This window comes from Macaca fascicularis, chromosome 12, assembly GCF_037993035.2.
Source record: "Macaca fascicularis isolate 582-1 chromosome 12, T2T-MFA8v1.1".
Classification (NCBI taxonomy): Eukaryota; Metazoa; Chordata; class Mammalia; order Primates; family Cercopithecidae; genus Macaca; species Macaca fascicularis.
This window is the reverse complement of record NC_088386.1, coordinates 123462182-123482060: the sequence shown is the minus strand read 5'-3', so window position 1 is coordinate 123482060 and position 19879 is coordinate 123462182. Positions and strand designations below refer to the sequence as shown.

The window sequence follows — 19879 nt, the reverse complement described above, 5'->3', positions numbered from 1 at the left end:
TGCCAGCAAGAGAATACTGTTCACATTCTATAGAGAGGGACAACATGAAGGCTCAAAGAAGTTAGGTCAACACGATTAGGCTCAGCCAAAGCATAATTTGAGTTTCTATTCATCAGTTCTTTTTTTTTTTTTTTTTTTTTTTTTTTGAGACGGAGTCTCGCTCTGTCACCCAGGCTGGAGTGCAGTGGCCGGATCTCAGCTCACTGCAAGCTCCGCCTCCCGGGTTCACGCCATTCTCCTGCCTCAGCCTCCCGAGTAGCTGGGACTACAGGCGCCTGCCACCTCGCCCGGCTAAGTTTTTTTTGTATTTTTTTTTTAGTAGAGACGGGGTTTCACTGTGTTAGCCAGGATGGTCTCGATCTCCTGACCTTGTGATCCGCCCGTCTCGGCCTCCCAAAGTGCTGGGATTACAGGCTTGAGCCACCGCGCCCGGCCTATTCATCAGTTCTTAAATGAAGTTATAATATCTATAAATATCTCAATAGCATCTTGTGAACAACTTTATCACAATAAATGTTTGAACATTCCCCTATCATTCTTACCCCATTCAGTAAAAGAACAAAATTCAAAAGGCTTTCTTGTGGTCAACCAGAATTAACTATAAATCAGAATTCGAACACGAGTTTGGCTGGCTGTACTCAAAATATGTCCAATTAACTTTTCTGGGCCTGTTCCCTCAGCTGTCACACAATTAAAATATTTATTTGATGACAGCTGAGTGGATTAAATGAGGCAATGTACAAAAACCCATTGTATCATGAAACATTTTACAAACTCAGTCCACAAAATGAAAACAGTATGCTAAGAAACAGAAACACTGCACATATCACACACCTAATGAAGAAATTGTACAAATGGAAATTTAAAACAATCATTCATTAGGTACGCTTGAATTAAACTATTTTTTAAAGTTAAATTTTGTGTGAAATTCAAATACTTATCAAATATCTATTATGTTAGTTACCAACAAAGTGAAGACATTTATGTGAAAAGAAAATAGTTACAGCTCAAACTTCTAATACTGTGATTCTTAATCTTGTCAATGACAGAGATTTACTAAAAACTAGTAATTCTTAATGGTTTAATTTGATTTCAATGTTACAAGTACCTAATCTCTCAAGATTTCATATCAACATTTACTATAACTGGAGTTTAGGCTTTAGTTCTAAATTACTGTGACATAGACACAAAAAGCATACAAACTCTAGATTTAATGGATACCCAGCCATACCAAATGTACTTGCTGACATTCCAAGATATTGGCAAATATCTCTGGTGTTTAAGGTAATATGACAAAAATCAGAGGTATAACGTGAGAAAAATGTGACTGGCTTACAGTATGAATCAAAAAGAAAAAAATGGAGAAAACAAAGAGAATTAAGGGAAAAAATTATCAAAAGACAAAATATTCAGTATTATACCCACAACTGAATCAAGTTTCCACAACTTAAAAAATATTCACACTTGAAAGAGATATTCACTAGAAAAAGACCTAATAATTAAGAATTCACATAATAAAGTCATCTGATGCAATCTCATAGGGAAAATAAAAACTTCTCATAAAATGGTTCCATTAAGATTGCATGAGTTACAACCAGTAATTCTGAAACTAGACCACCAAATATGTCTAAATTGCTCTGTTTAAGTCTCATCTCTGTCATAAACGTTCTGTGGAGTCTCATCTCCATGTCTGGGCTTCCCTACCTGAAAAATGAAAGCTTTAACTGGAAAGGGCAGACACTAGATAATTTCTAAGGTCCCTCTCAACTGTTAAATTCTAGGATTTTATGAACTTTCAGCTAGAATTTGTCTTTATGGACAAACTCCTCTATCCATTTGCCATTCACTTCACTAAGAAAGAAGCCCCATTTTCTGGTGTTCTTCACATGGTATCTTTGTTGATAAACACCTTCCCCAAAGCTTACTGTTCTACTGACTGTCTCTTTTTCTTACCTGTTGCTCCTCTGGCATTGGTCTGAAATGGATTTGTAGAAGACGCCACAGAAGGACCAGCAGCAGCAACAAATGGATTTGTGGAAGGCGTAGCTTTAAAAAATTATAAAATACACTATAAAATCCTAATACATTTTGTATTTAATATTTAAATTATTTGTTCACTATATTTATCAAGACAGAAAACTCAAGGATTCTGATAACAAATCATTGCTTTGACTCCTAAGAAAATGCTACACAATATATACTTGGGTTCTTTATAAAAAACAGTATATATACCAGAAGCACATACCTCCAAATGGAGCAGGCACACTTGATGAAGCAGGCTGTGTCTGTGCAGAAGCACCCACTGGCACTGTTCCAAAAACATTGCTGAGAACAAATATTGAAAGAGTTCATTTTTTTTTTCTTTAAAAAAAGAGAAAGTAAGGATAATCGATCTACAGGGTAGCCATAAAATAATGAACATATCATGTATCATAGCATCAGTTATCAACACAAAGAAAAATTAAGACATTTAAGTGTAAAGATGAACAACAAGAACACATGGACACAGGGTGGGAAACATTACACACGGGGGCCTGTCAGGGGTGGGGGGTCTGGGGGAGGGATAGCATTAGGAGAAATACCTAATGTAAACGATGAGTTGATGAGTGCAGCAAGCCAACATGGCACATGTATACCTACATAACAAACCCGCATGTTGTGCACATGTACCCTAGAATTTAAAGTACCAAAAAAAAAAAAAAAGACACCAGCAACAGCAAGTTTTACTTGCCATTGTTTTTGTACCATTAATGCAAATATCAATTAATGAAAAGGTAAACAATCTCTCAGAATTATTATAAAGAAAGTTTTAACCTCACAGACCCCATGAAAGGGTCTCAGGTACCCCAAACATTCCATGGATCACTTTGTGAACCCCTGATGTACTGTAATGTAATATCAATAAATCATGTATTATATATCACGTATGTTTCCAGACTTTATGTTTCTACAAGTGTTACAACCCTAAGGAAAATAAGCTACTAGGATAACAAAAGAAAGTAGTAAATACAATCCACAGGAATGGAAAACAGAGATGAATAAAACACTGTTACAGGTAAATCTCTTGTATTTCCGAGACTATTTTCGCAACTCTAAAATAAAGACTAGAAGAGTTTTTTACAAGTGTAATGTCCTTAAAATGTGTCATGCTTCCTACTGCCAAGAATTCTAACAGATCTATATGAACATAATAGCAGATGTGCTTATTTATAAATACAAGGATGACACTAAAGAGATATAGAATTGATTTTGGGCTTTGGTGCAAACACTTCTAAAAATCTGTATTTACGACTAAGCCTATAATATGGTACTTTCACTGTTTAATCTTCATGACTAAAAACTATTTTTAAAGTATATTATTTGACTACTAAATGGATTCTCCGCTGAGTACAATCTGAAAATAACTGTCCATTTTGAGATGTGTACATGCTCTCAAATACAGTTTAGTGTTCAAAGACAGAACATAACAAAAACGTCTGATTCAATGAAAAGATAAAATTATGCCAATTATTCAAGGATTATATTTTAATTAGCAAACTAAATTCAAATTCCTCAAATTTACAAAAGTATTCAAGAACTTTAAAACTATACCTTAAAACAGTCATTTTTTAACTTGATTACTCAAAGTTGGAAAAAAAAGATAAAACACAAAGCAGGAGGGGCTAGCTAAGACAAGGTACCTGCTAGCATTACTTGTGGAAGTATACGCATTACTGGAGGTGGCTGCGGAACTGAAAACGCTGTCTAGTTCTGCCAGAGCTGCATACTTGTCTGAAGACGCACTTGACTGACTGGGAACTGAAACCACAGAACCAACAGGAGCTTTACCTGTGGTCCCAAAGCCACTTCCCTGATCACCACCTGGGAATGAACAAAATCACGTTACACCAAAAATTTAAAGTTACACTTTCAACTTAGCAACTACATTTGCCATGAAACATAGGTAAACTTAAAATGGATTTGGAGTTAAGCAGGATTCCAAATCATTAATCTAATAAATAACCTGGACCATACAGGACAGGATTAGTCGTTATACATACCACTGTGGTAAAAAAAGAATATGTCTTTTAACAAAAATTAAGACTCTGTACCAAAAAAATTTGTCTAGATTATGCATAAGCAAGAAACTCTCAAGTGCTACTATGTTAACATCTCCAAGACAAGTGGATCTTGTTCACGTGAACATATAAATTCATATAATGCTGGACCTAATGTGAACAGTCTATCAATAGCATCATTTCCCTCAGCACTCTCCATGAAAAAATTAGAGACAGTAATAACGGGAAACATTTACTGAGCACTTACTATGTGCTAAGCACCGTTCTAAATGCCTTACATGCAATAATACTTAGAACACAACTCCATGAGTTTAATGCTTAGAATTATCCATTTTGGAGAGGAGGAGAACAGGCCCAGAGATCAGAATGGAGAATTCCATTTAGCAACACACACCTGCTATTCACCACTGCCATATGCATTTTTAGAGACTACTAGCCTTAAGATAAAACTGGATACAAGACTATACTATAAAATTCATGAATTTCTTAAAAAAATATAAAACCCACCAAGTTGTTAACGGAAATTTGTTCAAAGTAAATACATCACAGAAACCACCAAATAACCCTCCATTCAGCTCTGCCAATGGGGTTTCTTGGCTCTTTATTGCCAAAGAAAAGTAAAGCATGCCTTCTAGGACAAAATAAAATTTTTCTCAACTAGTGAGACTGAAAGTTTACAAATCAGTTCCTATGTCCTCAGTTTTGTAGTTGATATTTCAGGTACAAAATGTGCCAAGTGAACATTTTACTCAAAATGACAGTGCAGACAAAATTGCTATACAACAACTGAGAAAAGTGTAACATGTCCACATTTTAATAAATACAACCAAATTAAGAGCACAAATTTGTATTTGTTTTGCTTAAAGCTTGATACCTTGCCCGGCACTGAAGATATTGTCTAAATTAGCAAGTGCTGCATATTTGTCTGCTGTCTGTAAACCAGCTTTGTTCGTTGAAACTTTACTAACAGCTGATGCTGTTTGATGACTCTGGGAAGTATTGAAGGTTCCAAAATCAGCACTGGAGGATTTGGGGAAGTTATCAAAATGAGCAAAATTAGCATTTACTGATGCAGCACTTCCACCTGTAACAGAATAAACAGAGCACTTGAAATTTCTAAGCTTTTCCTAATACCCTCTCATAGACTGTATGATCATTTCTTCCTAAATTAAATGTCCTATAAGCAATCTTACAACATTAAAATCAATGACTGGCAATGGCTTTCGACTGCAAGTGAAGTTTTCTAATTTGTAAAAGTAGATTTTTCAAAGGCCTTGGCAACATGTAAAATAACATGTTTCTGTTTATTACCTACCCTGGAATGAAGAATGTAATTCATGGAGGGGGTAACTCCATACTACCTGGTTTGAGATTCAGTTACTTTCTCATCCAAATACACTATGGCCTTTTACTAGTTCTCCCTAAACAGACTGCAAACAAGATGCAAAGTATCTTACTTGGAGGATTTCAAACTTTTGTGGCTCCATGGTGAAACAGTTTAAACAAATCCCAGCAGTAGCAATTAACAATATGTAAAATGTGTTAAGGTGATTCAGAATTTCTTAAAAGATGGTTATTGACATTTACACTTACTTCACTTGAAGAGCTACTATTTAATTCCATGTAAGAGTTAAATGTGTATACAATATCATGTGTAGTTCAAGGCATTAAAACTACAGTACATAATACACTATAGCAATTTTTGACGTTATAAACCACAATTCACCTAATGGTCCCTATTGTATATATCCTGTTAAATCTTTAAAATATGTTCTCTATTATAAAGACCTCCTTAAAGTACTATCAAAAGACTAAAACCAGTATATTTCATTCTATGCTTTTGATCCTACACTTTTGGGATATTAGTTCTTTATTTCTAAACTTTAGTTTCAGAAATCAAAATAGTATACATACACAGTTATATATTAAAGTGATAGAAAAGACAACTACAGATAATTTGAAAACAGAATGCATGAACCTCTATTTAAAAACACGAACACCTTCTATCAAGCAGGTTTTTATACATTCTAAAAGAAATACATACTGATCAAATTTCTTTCAGGAGTTAAACCATGGTGTTTTCAATTAAAGGTAAGTAATACATGTTTGTATGTAAAAGACTGCGACCTGTTACAAGGAGCTGGCAAACAAAGTGCATACTAAACTTTCAAAATTTATATAAGAATATTATTTCAAATTATTATTAAACCAAGTAACTCTTTGTCTACTATTGTGTTCTCTAACTCTGAGTTTAATAAATAGAGTTGGGAGAGATTTTTTATGAAGGATTATCACTAAAGAATTATCAACGATCTATAATTCGAAAAACCCTTGAAATATAGCAAAAATATGCAAATTAGTATAAGATGCCTATTTGACAACAGAACTTACTGTGGGTAGCCTGAAGAGGAAAAGCTGAAGTAAATTCACCAAAACTGCAGCTAGATGAAAGCATTCTAAATGCTGGACAGCCAGAAATTATGTAAATGATGAAAGTTAAAGGGAAAAAAAAAAAAAAGAAAACTGAAAGAAAAGGCTTTAAGACAATACAGAGTTAAAAGTTGAAAGAAAAGTAATCAGCCAAAAATCTAAATAAGGGTTCAATGAGTTTCCGGAAACAGCACAATTTATGGAAAAGTATTCAATGTTTAAACACCAATTCCTGCACAGAAAACTATTTCCAAGTTTGACTGAAGTGATCATTAATGTACTCTTGTCTAATAAACATATGAAAATTTTTCTCAGGCTTCTTGCTCTGAAAATTACTTACATTTTTAGCTCTACAGAAGCAATCAGCTTCCTTTATTAAGAGGTCTAATGTCAGCCTAAATCAATGGATTCTATGAACCTTAAAAAACTTACAGTACTGGCTGGGCACAGTGGCTCACATCTGTAATCCCAGCACTCTGGGAGGCCATGGCAGGAGGATAACTTGAGGCCAGGAGTTCAAGACCAGCCTGGGCAACACAGTGAGACCCAGTTGCTACCCTCCCCCCACCAAAAAAAAAATTTCAGCTGGGAGTGGTGGCACGTGCCTGTATTCTATCCTGAGGCAGGAGCATTGCCAAAAAACAAACACACACACACAAAAAAGAGAGACTGAAAGAGAAATACTTATAGTAGTGTCATGCCTCTGTCCTCTGTGCATGGTAGATCTAAGGAAGATTCATGTGCAGGAAAAGGAGGAGAATGGATGTTGTCCAACAGACAATACACCAAATAATGCAGAAAAACAAATGAATATAGAAAAAAATAAGAGTTCAGGTTTCCCCAGAGCTTTTTAAGATAGAACCATTTTAAAGTCAGATAATTACAGAATTTAAGTTTAGACTAATTTTTCAAAACTACACTTAAGAGAATTTTGTTTCGTGAAGTAAACATTTAAGCACAATGCTGGAGAAGCTCTACCTGTAGTTTGGGGCTGAAAAGGAGAGTGACTTGCTGTGGGGAAACCTCCAAAATTACTCGAACCACTAGACTGTCCAAATGCATCAAAGTTTGCAAAATCTGCATTTGCAGAATTCTGAGCTGTAAATGGTAAGGAACAACATATGTTAATGAATATGAAAACTATAAATGAAAATACATGACAAATGAGTTTAAGAATTATATGAAAAGTTTCTATGTATCAAAACTCACTTTATAGAGAATTCACTTAGAAATCAGATTTTAAACCCTACCAGTATTTAACCCAATTACAGGTAATTTACTAAGTAGTAACCAGGAATTTCCAAGAACACTTTGTGCAATGATAAATTTGGACATAATACTCTGTATATGACCTCAAGCATAGTACTATAAAAGTGACTCCATTAACAAAGGAAACTATTTCAGAGTACTGAGTTACAGTACCGAGTTATAGGAAAGCAGACAAAGATGTAGAAAACATTCTGGAAAAATTCACTGAATAAAAATTGTAATCAACTATGTGAATCTCAACAATAATTGAAATACTTAAAAAATAATACAAAGATGGTTTAATTAAGAAATAAAACTTTTTTTAAGTTTACAAATGTCTCACCATGGTCATATATAAAAATCTAAAAAAAGCATAGGATCACCAAATAAATGGAAGATATTCATATTCTATTAGAAGCCTGCAATTTTAAACTCATTAAACTTTAAGGAACAATGAATGCTAGTATAGAAATTATAGCATATAATTCAGAGCCCCAAACATTAATCGAATACCTATTAAATATGGCAAGACAGGACTTTGTAGTACTTGTATCCATTTTTACGTCTAGGTACTGATCTATTCACTAACTTCAACAATCGATTGTAAATGCTGCAGAATAAAACTTTGGAAAACAAAACTTTGCAAATTCAACACTAAAATACAAAAATTACTATCTGGACACTCAAGCAATCTCTGTACAAAGAAATCCAAGCTAAGCAGAATGTAACACAATGGTAAAGCTGTTTCTTAAATAATCGTATTTCAAGGAGTCAACTTAGTGTGGAACTTAAGACCCCAAATTAATGAGCCTGAGTCTTGCTAAGAGTTGTCATTCCTCTTCAAAGAAAAACACATATTCATGAGACAGGAAGACAGAGAGATCATAGGATGCAAACTAGCAGCCCTCAGCAAATTCATCTGACAGATATGCTTTGTTTCATCTGTACAGTACTTAACATTATTTCCCATCAATTCCCAACATTTAAAAAGAGGGCATTTCACAATAAACAAAAAGACTTCTAGCTTCTCTTATTTAAAAAAAAAAAAAAAAAATCAATATATCTAGTATCCTAAATCCCTATTTCCATGTAGTAACAGATTAGAACATCCCCTTTAAAAAGGGCACCATAGTTCCTTAAACACACATGATACTACTCATTTGTGTTACCTGAGTTGCAAGGCAGTTGGGTTTAGATCCTACAGTATAGAGTGTGACAAAAATCAATTACAGTTTATAGTGCACAGGTTTTGTGATATGATGTTTATCATCAGGCAAAATAACTACTAAATTCAGTAGGTGAATTTTATTTCTAGCTTCATGCACATTTCCGTAGAAGATGACTTTTACTGAACCCAATAATGACCCCACCCAGCAACACACATCCACAAATACTCTACCTCAGCCTGAATGCTCACATGAAGAGTAAAGGCTTCCAGCTTTTAAGTCACTAAACTACCTACAAAAGAAAAAGTTTCCCTACAAAACAATGCTAACGAACCAGACTGGCATGTGTGAATAGTTATCATTTGCCATTAAAGGTTCCATCAGTCGTATCAAACTGTTCAGGATAAAATTTTCACCTAGTATTTTTTAAAAATTAACAAGAATAGCAAGATGAGAAGAAATTGCAATCAATGACTTTATTTGTAAACTATATATGGAAAAATAAAGATTCTGAATGCCTGGAAAGGCTCTGGAAAAAGACATTTCAGTTAAACCATGACCTAGTTTTTACACCTAAAAACTACTCCAAGGCAAAATATCAAAAGATGGTATCAACCATACATATTAGAAGGAAAAATAAATGAGTAATTCAGTAGTTTCTTCTTGTAACAGGCATATATATTTTATTCTCCTGTAAAGAAACCAAAAGTCAAATAAAGTAAAGGAAAAAAGGTAATCTGAGCCGTCATTTCTAAGTAAGAACTTCAGACTAAAAAGCAACTCCTCTCAGGCAGCCTGACTTGCAGCCTACAGGAGCTATTTCATTCTTTCTTCGCACAAGAAACAGAACAGTTAAGATTAACTACTTTCTATCAATCTGATCAAAATATAAGATTCTTTTCCTTTACTATCCTGCGATTAAATGATGGCTATTGTTTTCAAAGTGCAATTTAAGGAAGTTGTTGAAAGTATTAGTGCAGCCATGGTACAAATTAGTCTGTAGAGTTGCAGTCTAACCATTTTTGGCTAACCATTTTTGGCTAACAGGGCTACAAAGAAAAGTCCAACATTACCTGTGAAGACTCACAAACTGCATTTCAAGAGAGAAAAACAAAGGGAACAAGAAATAAGTTGCGAATTTACAAAAGAATTTGGTGGGTATCAGTAATTTCACATTATATTTCAATAATCCTAAAATGGAGATAAAACCAGAATATATTCACAAATTACACAAGTTTTACTCTATTTACTGGTTCTCTCACCAACTCTTTTTACCAGCATTCAAATGCAAGAGGTGAAAAAAGAGAGTTGGGGTTCTTTTTGGTCAGAAGGGGAAATGGCTTCTTATCTGGAGGGTTATGGGGAAAGAGGGTTCTCCATGTTTTCTGGGATTTTGCAGCTCAGGTTAACACAGGAGAAGGGAAATCTACCACAACTCCAACTTAAGCAAAAGAAAACCAAAATTTCTTATCCTTCTCAGTATAACCTTTCCTGAAAAAGGAGATCCATGTCATCCTAGGACTCCTTTTTAAAGCAAATACACACGAGACATATAAAAATTACACCACAATTCCCTTCTAAAGCATGTCCTTAGAAAATGTTTTTATTAATATTTAAAATGAAAGGTTCCCTTATTGCTTGCTAGAAAGAATTGTGGCTGGAGAGAAGTTTTTCTACAAATTTTCAAACTATCCCAAACAGCACACTTTGGAGTGTGATTATGTATAAAATGCTTCATATCATCATTATCCAAAAAGAAGCCAGGTCATCAAATTGAAAGAAAATGAAAAACCATCACAATCTCACAAGTAAGTAAAATAAGGCAAAGTAAGTTCTAAAATACGAATAGGAAATCAGTTCTATCAGCACTGGTTTCTGTTATGCTCATAAAATTGTGAAATACATCTTTTAGAAACATACAGTCTTGAGTTTTTCTTCTCCATAATTGAACCTATAGAAATCTATGAAAAAGAAAGAGTAAGCTTTAGCCAATACCTCATACACACATGCCAAAATAATATAAAGCAAAGTTTCGAATTATCAAAATAAAACTATAAAATGACTAAATTCCCAAATTAATGTTCTACATTTGGTTTGATATTTATTTAATCACTCAAAATGCAGACCGGTAAACTTTCCATGATATAAACATCACAGCTTACTGACATCCAAAATAGATTCCATACATATTTCCAACACAAATACTATGTATGCTTTTACACTGTTTAAGCATAAAGAAGCCACTGTAAAGACTCAAGAAATTACCAAGCTGTTAGGAAATGAATCCAAACCATTTGTGGAATCTTAACAAAGATCAAAAGATTAAAACAGCATAAAAACTTGCCATAAAGTATGACCCTTTTTCTTAAATGCATGTAAACATACAAACATACATACATAAGTGTGTATTTGTATACATAGGTACATATATATGAAGTGTGTGTAAAAGAGAAAAGAAAAACAATGTTTATTGTACCTTTTAGATGGTAAACCACTTAAATGCATCATCTCACTTGAACCTTGCCACTTATCAAAATCAATTTACAGAATAGAAAGCTTAGAAATGTTAGGTAATTTGCCCAAAGTTACACACATAATAAGCAAGAAAGCCAGCATCTGAACCCAGGTTGTCCCAACTCCAAAGTCCAGGTTCTTTTCACTACATTATGCCACTTCCCTATCAGACTATTGCTATTACAATTAAGGAGAGATACAAGTGACCAAATCTATACTTCAATAATCAATTTTTAAATATTACCTAAGTACCTCTTCAAGGCTTGCATATTTGTTAATAAAACTCCATAAATCCCAATTTCTGGTGACATGCATTAAACTGTAACAAATATGTTAAATCTGAGAATAAGCAGGGGAGAAAACGCCATTCAAAGACCACAAGAGTTCTATCAAAAAATATCTTTAGGGCCGGGTGCAGTGGCTCATACCTGTAATCCCAGCACTTTGGGAGGCAGGTGGAACACCTGAGGTCAGGAGTTTGAGACCAGCCTGGTCAACATGGTGAAACCCCATCTTTACTAAAAAACACAAAAATCAGTCGGGAGTGGTGGAGGGCACCTGTGAGCCCAGTTACTCAGAAGGCTGAGGCAGGAGAATCAGCTGAACCTGGGAGGCAGAGGTTGCAGTGAGCCGAGATCGTGCCACTGCACTCCAGTGTGAGCAAGAGAGTGAGACTCCATCTCAAAAAAACAAAACAAAACAAAACAAAAAACAAAAAGAGGCCAGGCACGGTGGCTCATGCCTGTAATCCCAACACTTTGGGAGGCCGAGGTGGGTGGATCACTTAAGGTCAGGAGTTTGAGACCAGCCTGGCCAACAAGGTGAAACCCCATCTCTACTAAAAATAAAAAATCAGTATTTTTGTATTACTAAAATACAAACTTTTACATTTGTATATAATTTCAGGTGTTGTGGCACACGCTTGTAATCTCAGCTACCTGGGAGGCTGAGGTGGGAGAATAGCTTGAACCCGGGAGGTGAAGGTTGCAGTGAGATTGTACCACTGCACTCCAACCTGGGCGAGAGAGCAAGACTCCACCTCAAATAAATGAATGAATGAGTTGTATCTGTAGGAACCAACCTGAAAATGTTCCTACTCCTAAGGTGGGCTAATCTGAGCACTACTAAGGATAATGACAGCAAACTGAGAAGAAGCAAATGTTTAAATCTATGAAGTCATAATGATACTAAAGAAAAAAGTCACCATTATAAAATGCTAGGAAATCAACTCATTATTGTGATATCTGATGGCAAAGAATCATGTATTCTGACTTTCCTAAACAAATCATGCCACCAGACAGATTTTTTAAAAAGTATTTCAGCTAATAAGTGAAGGAATAAATTCAGAACATCATTATTTTTACACAATGAACTCGGTTATTGAGCATCAACAGGTAACATTATAAAAACACAATCCAAAATTAAAAGCCTCTTAAATCCCAAGTAGTAAGCATATCCCCAGCCACCCATCCTCCTAATAGGAAGAACCTGTAACTGATTAAGTCTCTGGATCCAACAACCTGATACAAGAAATAGAACAGAGGAACTTGTTACAGGGCACCATAGTGGTGCAATCAACTAATTCAGACTACTGAAAACTGTACAGGACAAATGAGCAAATTTCTTTCACAAATTATAGAGGAGGAAAAAGAAGGAATAGAGGAAAAATCTTATGAACTAAGAAACCTAAGAGACATATCTCACAATTGCAGTCTGTGGACCTTGCTGGAAATCTGATTCAAACAAACTGTATGTATGTATACATGTATGTATGCACGTATGTATGTATGTGTATGGAAAAATCTGAACTATAATGAACATTTGAATACTGACTAATGAATTATTATTACTACTATTATTTAGGGAGTGATGCTACTAATGTGGTTATATCTAACAAAAAAAGTATGTTTTATAGATTGAAATATACAACATTTAAGGATAAACTATGTCTAAAATTTGCTTCAAAATAATATGACAGTGAGAGTGGAATGACAAATGAAATAAGATTAGCCACGGGTGATTAGCACATAAAGGTTATAGTATCCAATTACTTTTGAATATTTGCAATTTTCATAAAGAATAAAAAACAGACATTATATCCTTTCCCCATTTTTCCACAGAAAGAGGTCATGCCAACCAACTGACATTAAATATAATCTCTTCTGTGATTAAAAAGCAACACAATTATATGGTTACATATTACAGCTCAACAGTTACGAGTAACAAAACATTCTCAACAAAAAATGTTTACTGATCCTCAAAGTGTGATGAAGAATTGATGTTTCTTGGTGTTTTATATGCACCCCCAGCAAAAGCTGTTGGGAAAAAACACTTACCTGCATGACTGTTGAAATGTGCAAAGTTAGCAAAATTGGCTGTAGCTGTTGACTGAGGAGCTGGAGCAGCAAAGATGTCTGAGCCGAGATCACTTAAAAGGTCAAATTGCTTCTTCTCCTGCTGCTGCCCTTGAGAACGACCTACAACTGGGGACTATAAACCACATATTAACTATAAAGATATTCCAGTTGGATCTGCGAAATCTTTATACAAAACTATCTCCAAACTTAAAACACACTTATACATAAGAAGAGTTACAGTATGCTGAGTTAACCTTTCTCATTTTTCACTCAACCTTTTGTGAAAACAGAGAAATTTATCCAAGTGTCTTAGTATGTGTTACCAAAAAGGGCAGGATTTAAACCATAGTACTATGCCTCTGAACTATTCTTGTATAGGATAGAGGCTGCAGTGCCACACAGTAACAGATCTGTCACAGCCCCATCAACTATAATACAGTGTAGAAGACAAACTTTAGGTAGCAACTTTGAAAAGATTTCATTTTGTTCATTTTTAAGAATAAGATATAATGCAAAGTCCCTTGTGTTTCAATGATCAACATGCTTCACAACCACACATGTGGGAAAACTCTACTACTAAAGAAATCCTTTCCCAGAAAAGTATATCAAAGAGACTATACGTTCTAACTCTGATGGTCACCATAGATTCGTTTTACTAATTGTATAACACATGATATATACATATATACATGTATACACACACACATATAGCTATAGCAACATTCCTGTATAACTCACCTTTACAAAGTTGCAGAGAAGTCAAAGAAACTCATTAGCAATAGCAAAAAGAACAAATATATATATATATATATATATATATATATATATATATATATTTCAACCACTTAACAATTTCTTAATGTATAATAAACCACTGGAACATAATGCTACTGGCATACAAGGTTATGCTGCTGTCTTAAAGAATTCTCAAATTCTTGACAGTCAAGCCCTCTTTAAGTCGAAGCTTCCTACAAAGATTCAAAGACTACTCACCTGACTAGGTGTGCCCTTATTTAAGTGCAGTGTTGGTGCAGAATCCCCTAAAAGAGATTTCAGTGGTTTGACCTCAGGTGTGCTGCTTGTGCTACTGGCAGAGGACCCGGAAATAGATGCATGAACTGATGCCACGACTTTGGCTTGTTCTGGCGGGACATACCTAAAACACATAAAAACCAGTTAACTAAAAAAAAAGTAGGTAATTCTACACCAAAAAATAAGCTTAATTCTAACTTCGTACAAGACTGCTTCACCATTAATCTTATCTGAAAACCCTCTCACACAGAATACCTTTGCATATTTTTTTAAAAAGGAATGATAGCTTAAGACTACACCCATTAAATACTTGAAATACTCAGAGAAAGAGAAGACTAACCACAAAACTTGTTTCAATTACTTATTTATGGTTTTTCTAAGGTATTCAGTACAACATAAGAAATAACTGCTTTTTTTAAACAGAGGACCTACAATTAATCATCATGATGAATAGTTCATACTACAATTTAAAAAATTATCTTAAGATCTAAATAACATCTGAAGACAAATGAGGCAGGAAAACATTCGTAACATTACAGTTAACGGCCTAAAATATAAAGGCTTATTAAAACTGTAAGAATAAGATCATCCCATTTTAAATGAACAAAAGAAGCAATTCACAGAAGACAGGAGACATAGAAATGAAAACACTTTTAACCTAACAAAAATGCAAATTAAGGTTTTATTCACCTATAAGCTAAGTGTGAACTTTGCAATTTTTTTATTGCTACCTACTAAAATATATAAATAGGTGTGCTTTGTGCACCAGAAGTACCACTTCCAGAAACATCCTTAAGAATTGGTAAGTGTATACAGATGCATGTACACACAGATTAGTTAATCACAGTCCACTCTTTATAATTTCCAAAAAACTGGGAAACAAACCCAACATCTATCAAGAAAAAAATATTTACAATAATACAATACTCATAGCTACTCTGCTTTGACATGGTAAGATAAAACCTCACAGATCCTTCAGATTTGATTCCAGTCATGTAAATACATGATTTATGTGAGGAGGCGAGTCAAGAAATGAGAGGCAGCAAAGATATAATAATGTCCAAACACTGGCAATCCTAACATCTAGGTGTGGGATTATGTGAGAGCTTTTGCTCTTTGTAATTCTGGGTTTTGTCCTACCCTCCTTCTTATTCCCCATATGAAGTAGGTGAGGAAAGAAGGAAAACTATGCTTAAGAGCACCTGTTCCATAGACAAGAGTTCAAATCCCATCTCTACCACCAAATGGCTGTGAAACCTTGGGCAAACTATTAATACTTCAACTCTTTGTGCTTCCATTTTTTTCATTTATAAAATGGAGAGACAGAGTTGCCTAGGTTTAAACAAGTTAACATTTGTAAAGCACTGAGAACAATTCCTGGTATAGATATTAACTACATAAGTGTTCACTGTCACCAAACCACATAATAATCACAAACAATACAACCAGCTTTTTTAAAGTAAATGAGAGACACAAAAGATATATGAGAATGAATACAAGAAGTTATACTTTCCCGTAATTTAGCATACTACTAATACAAATTCTTGAGTATAGCCAAGTCTTATCAAAGGATAAAATCAAATGATAGTTACTGGTTCAAAAGACTTGCCTTGACAAAGTAAAGAAACGAATCTTGTATAACACAGAAAGTGATTTTGAGAACTGGTCAAAAGAACAATTTCAAAATCCCTTTGGATAACAACAGCATCACTGTTTTAAGTATAGTTACAGTGAGTATTTTTAGGGAGGCTGCATCTGGATAGTGCTTATTCCATGTTAGAAACCAACTTCACTGCTCTCTAGCTATATGTTACGGGTGTGCGGGAGTCTGGATTAAAAACATACTGTTCCTGACCCTCTTAAAGATGGTCACCTGTCCCACCACTTGAAGTCTCTATTTTTATAACCCTTATTATCCTGTTTCTCAGGAAAGAAAAAAAAATAACAACACAAATTGTAATTACTTGAGGTTTCTAGGTATTTGCATTACAGTTTGAATGAATAATACATTACTGTTATAAATGTGGAGGTAAGGATCTATGATTTTAATTCTACCATTACTCACACTCACTTTTCTCTTGATAGCTAGAGCTGACCATAAGCTAATCCCTAACCAAACTCTCTTTCTGAATTGGTAAAAGTAACACAGCTGAGGAAAAAAAAAAAACTAGGTTAGGGCTATATAAGGAGAACAGTCTTTCCTATGAGGTAGAATGTCTAGGAAATTCAGAATCAAAAAGATAAAAAGATAATTATACCTTTCGTTTTAAAAGAATCATTTATGTTACCATATTTTTACTCTCAACCCACCTTCTAATATTTTCTTCTTTCCTGAGCTTAAATTTTACTGGTGTATTTTAATCTATTTTCATACCTGATGTCTTCTAGTACAGCTGAATATAGCCCTCATTAATCTTGCCTTGCAAAAAGGAGTCTATTTTAGGCAGGGTGCGGTGGCTCACACCTGTAGTCCCAGCACTATGGGAGGCTGAGGCAGGTGGATCACCTGAGGTCAGGAGTTCGAGACCAGCCTGGCCAACATGGCGAAATCCCATTTCTACTAAAAACACAAAAAATTAGCCAGGCGTGGTGGTGGGTGCCTGTAATCCCAGCTACTTGGGAGGCTGAGGCATGAGAATCGCTTGAACCCAGGAGGCGGAGGTTGCAGTGAGCCGAGATCACGCCATTGCACTCCAGCCTAGACAACAAGAGCAAAACTCAGTCTCCAAAAAAAAAAAAAAAAAAGAAAAAAAGTAGTCTATTTGGGAAAGGAGTAAGAATACAAATTTTGATATAGCATGCAAGTCAGAGCTAATGTGCTCCTGAATAAAGGTAAAGACCTCTGCTGTAAGCCACAGCAAATGTTCCCTCAGGACCAAAACAGGCTCTGAACATATTCTCTTGGGTTGAAACACAGCTCCTCAAGCAAACAAGAAGTTCGTTACTTCCCCATTATTTATTGCCTCTATTTTGATTCCCTGCCCCATCTTTCTAACCTCCCAAGATGAAAATATCCACTATTCAATACTATTAAAGAAACAACCAAAAGAGTTCATAGTTAACGAGTCTCAGTGACTATACTTAAATTGTGCTCATATAGCTAAAAATGCAGAACCCTGAGTAGCTGAACACTAGCTTTATGGATATAGTCCCTATTCCATTGGAAGGGGCTTACTAGCTATATGTACAACCTGTTGGAATTAATTTTTAAAAATTAACATCTGATAGATTTAGTTAGGCAAAAGTAAATGCTCCCTTCTTAACCAGAAAGTAAACTGATTTCTTAGGTGGAAAGAAAAAATATTTAGAGCAAAGGCTACAACAGACAATTAGGTAGATGGACTACCACACCAGAGCTTTATTTAGCATAGTGCCTAGTATATAGAAGATGTTACTCAATAAATTTAAAAAAGATATGACTCAGTAAATACTTGCTAAATTAATGGTTTTTAAGAATAGAGGCTTTGTAGGGCAAAACATATTTAAAGAAGCTAACAGCGATAGGGAATGATTAGAAGGAAGAATACCTAACTTTCCTGGTAATTATTATAACAAAAAGGCTGCTGCCAGGAACAGATGAGTTAAGATAAAGTAGAAGTAAAGGTTTTTGGAAACCAAACCAACAAAAAGCCAAGGGATAATGAATTATATACCTATCTAAGCTCTCACTGTCTGTCTTTTATCCTTCATTGTGTCAGACTAACCTTACCCATAGTTAACATGTGATTTGGGGAGGCTTTATTCTACATACAACTCTTCACTCACCATCTTTTCTTTTCATATTTTTCTTGTAGAAACTCTTTCACTTTTTGTGGATCCCTGAAGTCTGGAATTGCTGAAGATCTATCATCAAATAATCCTAGCCAAATCTGTTTACAGACCTTTGGAAAGAATCAAAAAAATATATGTTAAATTCAACATCTTCACTTAATGAAATTTTAAGGGGATATTGTGATTCTTTCAGGAAGCTAATCTACATAATAATTGTAATAATATGCTTTCAATGAGGACACTAATAAACAGAAATAAAGGAACTAAATTACTTTTTAATATGTTGCAGTATGCAGTAAAATTTTAGCAACAAAATCATTAAAAAGGGGAAATGAACAGTGAAATGGGATTTGAGAGGACCTGGGGTCTTTTCAGTCTTGGCATAATCATAAACTTCACCATTAGCAAAGTCATGTAACCTGTGTAAATCTCTGTTCCCTTACTCACAAAACAAAGGAATGAACCAATAGCAATTTTACAGGCCCGTTAGCAAGTCTAAAAAACCAAAAAGAACAAGCAAAAATACTAGAATCATAAACAATTTACCGTAAAACTGTAACAATAAACACAAACGTAAGGCAAACACACTATTAGCTTTATAGTTGTCTCCTATGCATTTTTTGTCTGATAGCTAAAAAATGAGAATCTGAGAAATTTAACTTCCAGAAAAACCAAAAGAGAAATGAAATGAAACAGCACAAAAAGAACTATAAACAGAAAAACTGACAGACTTCATCAAAATAAAAAACTATTCTTCAAAAAACTTAACACAAAAATCAAGATAACAACTGATAAAAAGTATTTGCAAAATGTGTAAGAACTTGAAACCGGAATATATAAAGAACTCCCATAACTCAATTATAAAAGACAGATAACCCAACGCTTGTTTCGGTTTTTGTTTGTTTTTGAGAAAAGATCTGTCTCTATAGCACAGAATGGAGTGCAGTGTCCCAATCTCAGCTTATTGCAACCTCCGCCTCCCAGGCTCAAGCTATCCTCCCACCTCAGCCTCCTAAGTAAGCTGGGACTACAGGAGTGCAGCACCACGGGTGGCTAATTTTTTGTATTTTTTGAAGAGACAGTGTTTCACCATGTTGCCCAGGCTGCTCTTGAACTCATGAGCTCAAGCAATCCACCCGCCTCAGCCTCCCAAAGTGCTGGGTTTACAGGAGTGAGCCACCACGCCCAGCCAACACTTGTTTAAAGAGGGGGCAAAAGGTCTGAACAAACACTTCACCAAAGATATTAGCAGCCCACTATCATCAGTCATGTATAAAATGCAAATTAAAATGACACTGAGGCC

At 34.8% G+C, this 19879-nt stretch overlaps 1 protein-coding gene across 11 annotated transcripts in view; it reads right to left on the bottom strand.

The window, feature by feature from the left end:
* Positions 1–19879, bottom strand: part of AGFG1 (ArfGAP with FG repeats 1) — an 89625-nt gene that overhangs the window by 22718 nt on the left and 47028 nt on the right. For 5 of the 11 annotated variants that reach the window (XM_045367797.3, XM_045367795.3, XM_045367794.3 and 2 more), the window contains exons 3-11: positions 18571–18686; positions 14767–14929; positions 13753–13906; positions 7467–7586; positions 6450–6521; positions 4933–5142; positions 3681–3861; positions 2246–2325; positions 1954–2046 (exon numbers count right to left, since the gene is read on the bottom strand). In XM_045367797.3, the coding sequence (XP_045223732.1) occupies positions 1954–2046; positions 2246–2325; positions 3681–3861; positions 4933–5142; positions 6450–6521; positions 7467–7586; positions 13753–13906; positions 14767–14929; positions 18571–18686 (1189 nt within the window). The remainder of the gene's footprint in view (positions 1–1953; positions 2047–2245; positions 2326–3680; positions 3862–4932; positions 5143–6449; positions 6522–7466; positions 7587–13752; positions 13907–14766; positions 14930–18570; positions 18687–19879) is intronic. The other 6 variants (XM_045367800.3, XM_045367802.3, XM_045367799.3 and 3 more) reach the window with 2 other exon arrangements.